Below are 9,820 nucleotides of genomic sequence, written 5' to 3'. Positions count from 1 at the left end.
GCGAGTGTGTGTGCTGTGACAGTGTGGTATGTGTGTGGTGTTATTGTATGATGCGAGTATGTGGTGCACGTGTGTGGTGTGAGTGTGTGGTGTCAATGAGTCGTGCGAGTGAGAGGTGATAGTGTGTAGTGCAAGTATGTGGTAAAGTATGTGTAGTAAGAATGGTGTGTAATATTCGTAAATTGAGGCAAAATTATTAAAATAAACTTACAGCTTAGGCCCTCTTTCCAAGGAAAACTCGCAGTGAAACACTACAATTTTCCTCCTACCATCGTTGGCGCTGTTCCGGGGCTGGTCTAACAGCTGTTGAACCAGTTGTGGTGTGTACAGATTCATGGCCCCTGGGATGTGGCCCCCTTGAAACTCGTACGGGTAGCGGCAGTCGATCACCTGGAAATAATTAAAATAAAATTATTGAAAGCAACTAAGCTAGAAAAATCGAAATTCTGTGATCTCTATCTACTTCTTAATAAATAAAGTCAAGAATTTTTTTTTATAATATCAATTGACGGGACGAATAAGTCGCGCACCTGATGGTAAGCTACACGCCTGTCCATAACAGTTGCAGTGTCACGCAGAGCTTTAAAACGCAAGAATCTGAGGGCCACCGACATTGCGCCCGTTACCCTGAGACATAAATTGACAAGTCGCATGTGACTGTAATTTCACCTGCAACCTTAAGCTGGAAGACGTCGGTTCGAATCCGGCTGGATCGAAGGATTTTTTTTAAGTTTTCGATCTTTGTATTATTATAATGAACGAATGTATTCAAATATAAAATAGCAACCCCTAGAGTTTCTTGCTCATTCTTCTCTGGGGAACCTGCCTTACGAATGAGCTGCAGAGTCTAATCAACATAACGAATTCAAATTTAATTGTGTTACCTGTGAATAGATACATTTGAATTCAGTTTTGAGAATTATTCACTAAGAAAAATGTCTAAAACACAAACCTTAAATCTCCGTAGTTTATTTTCAGATGACAGTTTCGTCCTAGGCAACCTAAGCATTAGGTAGAAACCTAGAACTGACCTGGAAATCCCCGATGCAGTCATGAAAGTCCCCTTTGAGGAGACCAGCCAGGGTGTCAGCAGAGATGCACTTAAGATCCTGGTGGTCTCCGCTGACGAGGGGAAGCGCACAGGGAAGGGAGAAATCACCAATTAGGTCTGATTCTTCCGTTGCTGCAAAAAATACGAAAATGATCAATTAAGAGTTGTTACTACGGCTCTACGAGGCTTCTACGCACTTGTGTTATGGACATACGAAACAACGACTGTACCACGAACAACCAGACTCGAAACAATACAGAAAATTTAGTGTCTACATTGACCCGCTGGGGATCGAACCCGGTACCTCGCTACGTCAACACCATGAAAACTCGTGTGCTAAAATCGTCATTATCTATGATATCCGACATTTTTGTCGTAACTAACGTCATATCGATAAGCGACACGTCAATCCATAACAGTTGCAGTGTCACTTAGAGCGTTTAATCGCAAAGATCTTAGGGGGCTACTGTGCCCTTCACCCAGAGACAAGTTAACAAGTCTCATGGGCCTGTACCCTTCAAAACTGGAACACAGTAATGCTAACACTACTGCTTGGTAGCAGAAATACTTACACAAGAAGCTCTACTGCTACTAACGGTTACCACTTTGAACGTAATGTAACAGAATACAGTATATTGTTACATAATGTGGTTAATGATAATCTTAGCTAATAGTATTACTTGTTGTTTTTCAATTATCAGATAAACGATTTACTAGGCTTCCTACGAATCACATTAACTCCCGATTATGGTTTCTTTGTTTATGTTAATTATTCACTGTTATATTTAGCATATACCACATAGTTTAACCCTATTACGTCAGTTCCCCAAAAATTACTTAAATTTTGTCGTTTTTGAGATTGCGAGATGCCTTTAAAGGTCCGAGGTACGGATGCACACCAGAGGGCGACACAGGCCTAGGGAATATCAATTTCAAATGTTTAAAGCTCTAAAAGAATTCTGAAAAAACTGTGTAAACTCACATCTGGCAACAGCAGACATAATCGAAGCATGATTCTCCGAGAAAGCTCGTTGAAGAATCGGCCTTTGTGGTTTCTCCATCATCACCAAACTCTCTGGGCTGCCAGAATTAGATTTCCTACGTTTATTATCCATATTGTCCACATCAGTTTCTGTTTCTTGCCTCTTCTGTGATTTTTTAACATCAGCAATTTCTTTTATTGAGAACAACGAGACTTTAGCTTTAGGTTCCTGGTTCAGGCTGAAGCTTCTATGCAAGGTTGGTCGTTTCAAAAAGTTCTTTTCGGTTAAAAAGTTCTCCTTTATCTGGCCAGAGAGCAGATCATTGAAATTTGGGACTTTTGGGGAGTTTGATGTCTCTTCCAGGTCTAGAAACGGCTCTTCCAGTTCAGATATAAAACCGCTCTCCATTGACGTTGTGCTTTCTGATGTAAACAGCCTCAACTGACTACAACTCGGTGATGAAGCAAATGAAGCCATGGAACCAATGCTGGAGTCGCTCTGTTCATGCCTCAGCGGATGGTGTTTGGTGGGTGTTTCAAATTTATCGCCTTTTTTGGTTGGTGTCTCGTTAAATTTCAAAGACTTCTTCACTGAGAATGAAGTTTTTCGCGCTGCAGGGCTGGTAAACTCAAAGCATTCTTCAAAATTTAAAGATCTGGTCGCTGTGATGTTCGGTTTGTTGAAAGACGTTGACTGTTCATCATCAGCTAGTGGAGCACCAAAGACGAAGTTCCTGGAATCAACCTTCCTAGCGGTAGACCGTCCTCTAGATATAATATTAGGACTATCTGTAGAAATTATTTCGTATTTAGTGCACTGATCGAAATGATCGTTTTCAAACTCTTCTTCCAGGTCGTGCAAGGTCTCAAATTCAGGATCCAGGTCTTGAATGAGTTCTTTTTCAGGTACAAATGTGTCTGCTTCGGACTTTGTTGACATTTCGAAGGATGTTGATTGAAGTGCGTCGGTGAAGTCCAACTGGAAAGATAAATACAGAGATTATTAAACTTAATCCTTATTTTAAATCACCGATTAGTAGAATCTGGAAGACCAGAAAACCTGGACAATGCATCCAATCTATTATTAGGAAATTTCCATGATGGTGATCTGTTATTTAATTGTCTTCAAAAAAAGGAGGAGGTTCTTAATTGAGCTGTTTTTTTTTTATTTATGTACCGATTTTGATGATTTTTTTTGTTAGAAAGAGGATACTAAATGTTCCACCTCTAAGGGTGGCAAACCAGGGGATAAATCTGGTTACGCGCACTTTACGGTAACCGATTTCAATAAAACTTAGTAAAGGGATGTAATTCCACGCACTTTTGAGGTCGGTTTTTTTTTTACTTTTTGGTTGTTTCTACCTACGATATTTGGAATAATTTTGGAAATGATAAATAAGGACAAATGTTTATTTACAAAGAACATCCCTAACTTCATTGTCTCATTTTTAACAATAATAATAATATGGCACATATTGTCCGTAGGTTCTTGAACTGGAGTCCCTGGCCCGGCCGACTGAGCCATTGCTTCTCCAATTTAAAAATTCAAAATTTATCTTTTAGGCTATGGGAGAGGCGAGAATCTAAAATAGATATCTAGAAATTATAATAGAACAATATTATTATTATAATTATTAATACAAAGATCGAATACTCAGATCCTAAAAAAATTTGGTAAAAAGTTGTTGAAAAACCAAATACAAAGACACAACAACAAGCACATAGAAAAATTTGTGAGGTGCACTGGTTTGTGCCGTGGCAAAGTTGGCATGGTATGCTAGAAGACGTCGGTTCGAGTCCGGCCGGATGCAAGGAATTTTTCTAAGTGTTCGATCTTTGTATTAATAATTATAACAAACTAGTGGAGTAATTTTACATAAAAAATAATTGAACATCAATTCAATAAAAATTTAAATATTGTTATTAGTTAAATTAATAATTTTAATTAATTATAACGCACGCACACACTCAACATAGCCCCGCACTTGGGAAACCCTGTGCCTTGGACACACATAGACAACCACAAACTACACCCAAACTCACAAGAGAAATAAATGTAAGCCATATACATATGTCGCCTGGGAATCAAACCCAGGACCTCGGCATGGTAACCGTTCGGCCACGGAGGCAGTTTATAAATAGTTTAAAAGTAGTAGTTTAGTTTAAAAATAGTAAATAATATCATAGTTACTCTTCTCAGGGGAATCTACCTTATAATTGAGTATACTTTATCAATCTGACAATCTCAAGTGAATTTGGAACTGCTTCAGCGGTGACACCTCCCATAAGAATGTCCTACACAGACAGAAGAATCTAAAATGACTGACGACACTCACCTTTGTCATGGACCAATTAGTGCTGGTCGCTCTTCGGAAGGTGTCACTAAAAGTGCAATCCCTGGTCTCCTCTTCCACTTCAATCTTCATAAAGCTTTTGCTTAAAACATTCTCTTTGTTCGACATTTTGAAATTCGATCTATCTTCGAAGATTCTCGTAATTTTATTCGTAGAAGTTTTCGTTCGTTTCAAAGTAAAAGAAGATCTAGTTGTAACTGGTGAAGAGTTATTATCTATCAAAGGGGATTTCTTCAATGGTGTAAGTATCCTATCGATAACTGGAGAATTTTTTGGTAAGAATGGAATGTCAGATTTCTTTTGGAGAAATAAAGGAGACTTAATGTTTTCAGTGTTCGAGGGTCTGAATAATGAAGAATTTTGTATTTCGCCGAGAATTCTCCGCTTTGAAGGTGTGTGGGTTGGTGAATTTAGGGCCAGTGATTGTGGGAGCATTTTCAGTTTGTAGTTTGCTGTTACGGCTTCTTCTTTCTTGCGTTTTGTTGCGTTATTGCCTGAGTCTATCTTGAAGCTTACGGGTATTAATCTGAAATAGATAGAAACATACATTTAGACTTATTTATAGAATTGGAAATTGTTTACTATCATTTAGCAGGAGTAGAGCTTCTTGAAAAAGAGTTTGGCGGGCCTGTCCATAACAGCTACAGTGCCACTCAGAGCTTTAAATTGCAAAGATCTAAGGGTCATTACCACTACACCCTGAGACATAAGTTGACCTTTATTTATTTCTTACTGAAAGTTTTGAAAGTTATTTCTTTTCTCTTGCAAACTTAACTGAAATATGAAATAGCGTGTGCGGAATATGAAATATTATTAAAGTAAAATAAAAATCTTGATAAAATTATTTCTCCACCTTTTCACACGCTACTTCCAGTCTTTACCAGTAATGTAAGTTTAGCAGAATGTGTTTAACACATCGCCATTTTGTAAGCTTGAAAAAGTTTATACTTTTCGATTTCTTTTTTTGTTCAGAAACTCAATACTCAATATATTTATTGCATTCATATGGTATACATGTCTTAAATTTAAAATAATGCAACACATATGAGCCCTTTATTAGGGATAACAATAACAGCAGAGGTAGGCAGAGGTTTCAATTATTAATTTATATATATTTTATATATTATATATAGAATTTTACCAGCACCCTTACCCCTCAAAATCGGAACAGTAATGCTGACATTACTGCTAAGCGACAGAAATAGGTAAGGTGGTAGTACTATCCTGGATTAACTCTTTCACAAGCTCTACTGCTTCTTAAACCACAGCCTACCACACCTATTTCTACATACAAGCAGTAATGTGAGTATCACTATGTTCTGATTTTAAGGGTACTTGTGAAATTACAGGCAAATGGGATTTTGTAAAAAATAAAAACCTGTAAGTACCACAAATTTGGAATTTCTTCAGTTGAAAAATGAATTCTGGTCTACAAGGTTAACTTTGCAACTAAGGTAATTCTGGGGCACTGCCCGCAACACCCAGATCACGGGCCCATTTCTGCTTAATTACCTTGAAACGGTTGGTCATTGTAATTCCATTCAGACTCCACTGAGGTCATTTTGCAACAATGATAATATTTGTTGCTAAAATCTAGTTACAATGGCAGTTGAATCTCAATAGTGTCAAGGAAATGGCAGTGATGGCATTCATTTGTTCAATCATTAACAATCTTGTTGCCTCATTCAAACTACCATGGAAATTACTCATCATTGTCAGTCTACATCAACCTATTGCTGGGCATAGGCCTCTTCTTAATTGCGCCAATATTTACGATGCTGCGTCATTCGCAACCAGCGCGATCTGAAACCTGACAACATCGTCAGATCATCGGGCTGGTGGTCTGCCCAGTGACTTTTTTGCTCCTCTTGGCCACCTCCACCATATCCTAGTGATGCGATTTACCCACGTCATCGACCTTCAATTTACGTCGAAGTTCGACATTTGGTGCACAATCTACGATAGAAATGCCCGGCATAGAAAGCTCCATCGGTCCTTGTGCCATCTTAATTATGTGCATATTTTGCTTAGTGTGTGTCCATGCTTCCGCACCATAGGTGAGGAGGAGGAGGGTGGAAATTCATATCTTAATTTTTATCTCGTTTCATTTGGAAGATTAGAGACTACACCAATGACGTGCCATAGACTCACCATTGAAGAGCAGAAAACCAAAAAATTGCAATAGCAGTTTGAACAGTAGCTCTAAGGCTAGCCACTGACGAACCAGTGCTCTTACCCTTTAGCAGAGCACCAGACATAAAAAATCATGCCATTCACACGATTTGGACACACAACTGAGATGATTTAAAATTAGCAGATTTGGAGCCCTGAATCAATCTAGAAAAGTTACTTTTCCCTAATTAATCTTACCGGGAATCGTACCAGAAGCCTTCTCCATAGTGCTATTGAGCTATCACGCTCGTCAAATGATTGTCACTATTTTATTTTTATGGATTCTCGCCCCTTCCTAACCTTCGGTATTATCATCATTTAAAAGTCAAAATCCCACGAATAACCGACCAATAACTAAAAAGGATCGAAGATAACAATGTACAACTTACGACAACCCTTTTTCAAAGGGGTAGCTGATGACAATAGGTACGTTTTTTATCAAATCGAAATAACCTATAAAAGCTGTAAATAAGTCTCCTCAAAACCGGTTCGACGTACCTTTGAGATCACCTTAACTCGGTACAATATCCATTGTGCTCGTAATTTGAAGAATTTTTAACAAAAGAAACAAAAATTGGAGAAAGGTTATATGTTATCCTTTACGTCGTAATATTTCGCTGATTTTCACACGTGACTTCTAAATTTTCGAACTTAATATCACTTCTGAACGGTAATACATGATTTTGGAAGACTTTGGGTAAGTTTATAATGATAAAACACTAATTTGAGGTAGAAATGAATTAAATTCATGAGTCTGCCAATCTGCATTCGCGCGCTTTGCAATTTTTGTCAGCTGTGAGCTGTCAAACAGCCTTCGTTCAGGAACTTGGACAAAACAAGTTACATTCAAAAACTTAAAAGAATAATTTTGTTTAAAAAACGTTGATGTTTGTCCTGTGTATATTTTTAACCGACTGAAACGGAACTCAAAAAGAAGACAATGTTTTTTAAGTTCCAATTAAATTAAAAAATATATTTTTAAATCAAAATCGTTGATTTTTAAAGTTTTTTTTTTCAAATGACAGGTAGTAACTCTACAAGCCGTTAATAATTATCAATATTCAATTATGTAAATGTGATGTAAATAGCCATAGCCATTGCAGGGTGGAAAATAACATTGAATACTTCACAATAAAAAAAGATTTGCGAATCATCAAAACTTTACGTTGTTACAATTGGTAATAGGTATAGTCTTAAAATAAGCCTGTATTCAGCAGCGGTGAGATATACATAATGTGGTAAGTTGAAGTCCTTTTAGTGAAACTAACGATGTTTACAATGTAACGTTCCTAACGTTTAACATCTTCGTAGAAAATAGTTAATTATACGGATGTGGTTACATTACACAAGAGAAGCGATTCCTTAGAACGAAGTTGTTCCTTGGGACGCTCCAGCAACACCTGAGACGAGCAACCGGTCTTCATCCAGTATGTCGACCCAGAGAGTCCTCTCTTCACGTTCCGGTCCTCTCCCAACATTTCTAAATGGCCGAGTCAGGCGAAGTTTGTGCGCTTTGATTTCGCCGATGATGTTTGACTGGACGACGAGCTCTTCCATTTCAGTGTTAGTGAGGACTCTTCAGCTACTGCCCTTTATAATGGCCCTAATATTTTCCTGAGAATCCTTCTTCTAGTCACCAAGAGTTTGTTCTCTGCTCACAACCGTACATAAGAATGGAAATACGCTGTATGTCTTGGTACGCGGTATGGATTGTCCTATATCAAATGTGCAACCGTCTCCGCTACCCGCTCCGCTCGGTACCGTGTGTCATCGTCTTGCTGCATTGAATGCAGCCCCATGCATAATGCTCATGGGGTGTTTTTGCCGCAATAACGGTAAGACTTGGGGTGGTTAAGAAAGTGATTCCGTTACTTAGCAAAAACTGATTTTTTTCATAATATGAAAACACAGAAACGAATGTTTATTGGTGAACTTGCAAGTTTTTTTGAACAACAAAGATGGAGTTTTTTTTATTAAATTGATTTTCAAACGAAAGTAAGTATGATCCATATACAATGATAATAATATATATATGTAAAAAGGCAGATTATGTAACTAGAGCGTCCGTGTCGTATTCGAAATGAAACAAGTGTAATTTCTTTCAGTCAGTCTGCGTCGAGCAAACGGATCGACATTTGTAAAATTGTCATTTTGTTAAAATTTCAAGAAAATTTCTGTCGTGTGAATTTACAAAATGCTCTAATTACCATATTAAAGTAAATAATACACAAGATATCATGTTTAAGATTATACGCGTAGACGAAGTTTTCAAATGATTTCCATATTTCGTTATTTTTCGTCCAAAAACTACAAAATTTCTAGTTACTAAATTGCTGGAATTCCAATAACGTTATAAAACAGAAAATTTGGATGGAGAAATGTAAACAAAAATTACGAAATTATTTTTAGTTAACCGCCTTTTACGATAAATGGTTTTTTTAATATTTAAATCAGTATTCGTTACCAACCATTTGTTCTCATTGTACACATTAACCAAAATTCATTTATCGTTTAAAAACTGCATTGCTGAACATTTTATTCACTGAGACTGACCATTCAAATGCATAAAATAAATTTGTATGTTCGTAAATGACCAACATACATTTGCGGACGAAATAAAATGTCATCAAATATTTTCTTCAATGCGAGTTCAGATTTAAATGCATTGATAATATTGTATTTGTAGAAAATAACTGGTGCATCCAACTCTATTGTAAAAATAAAAATACTATAAAAAAAGAATCTGGTTTTTTCTTGTTTGCCGTTGAAACTTGGTTTCTTACAAGGAGAATTAATTATTGTGCTTTGAACAAGTTTCTGAATGTATATGAAAATCTCTTAAACTTATTTTTAGAACGAATTACGTGGTTTCAGATTAAAGAATTCCCCGTACTGTGAACACTACAAAAGACTGTTGTCTGGTACGGGCTCGAAACTCCTGGGACCTGACAATACAGGGTCTGTAAAGTCGTGGAAGGGATTTCGAAGCGCAGCGGGCGAAGCACAACCAACAAACGGCCGTTACTCCACCGACACGCATGAAATTTAGAATTTCGATCTGACTGAGGTATAAGATCACCATGTTTAGTCTATGTCCAGGGCCCTGCTTTCGAAGCACTAAATGCGTAGTTACGACCGTTTTCCCATTATGTACGACCAATGGGACTGCTCTTGAATTTCATCAAAGGAAAAAGTACTGCGCTTCTGTAGCGAATCGACACAGAGCCTAGTAATTATCGACTTGTTCATCCCGTCACTAGA

The 9,820-nt window shown here is 37.4% G+C and overlaps 1 protein-coding gene across 2 annotated transcripts in view; it reads right to left on the bottom strand.

Moving 5' to 3' along the window:
- LOC113228337 overlaps window positions 1–9,820 on the bottom strand; it is a 68,735-nt gene that overhangs the window by 953 nt on the left and 57,962 nt on the right. Inside the window, exons 2-5 of one of the 2 annotated variants that reach the window (XM_026461603.1) lie at window positions 4,370–4,913; window positions 2,034–3,012; window positions 1,032–1,183; window positions 212–390 (exon numbers count right to left, since the gene is read on the bottom strand). In XM_026461603.1, the coding sequence (XP_026317388.1) occupies window positions 212–390; window positions 1,032–1,183; window positions 2,034–3,012; window positions 4,370–4,913 (1,854 nt within the window). Of the gene's footprint in view, window positions 1–211; window positions 391–952; window positions 1,184–2,033; window positions 3,013–4,369; window positions 4,914–9,820 lie in introns of those variants that run through there. The other variant, XM_026461604.1, reaches the window with a different exon arrangement.

The sequence above is a fragment of the Hyposmocoma kahamanoa genome, unplaced genomic scaffold (genome assembly GCF_003589595.1).
Source record: "Hyposmocoma kahamanoa isolate Upper Pololo Valley unplaced genomic scaffold, ASM358959v1 227, whole genome shotgun sequence".
Lineage (NCBI taxonomy): Eukaryota > Metazoa > Arthropoda > Insecta > Lepidoptera > Cosmopterigidae > Hyposmocoma > Hyposmocoma kahamanoa.
This window is presented reverse-complemented; position numbering and strand designations above follow the sequence as displayed.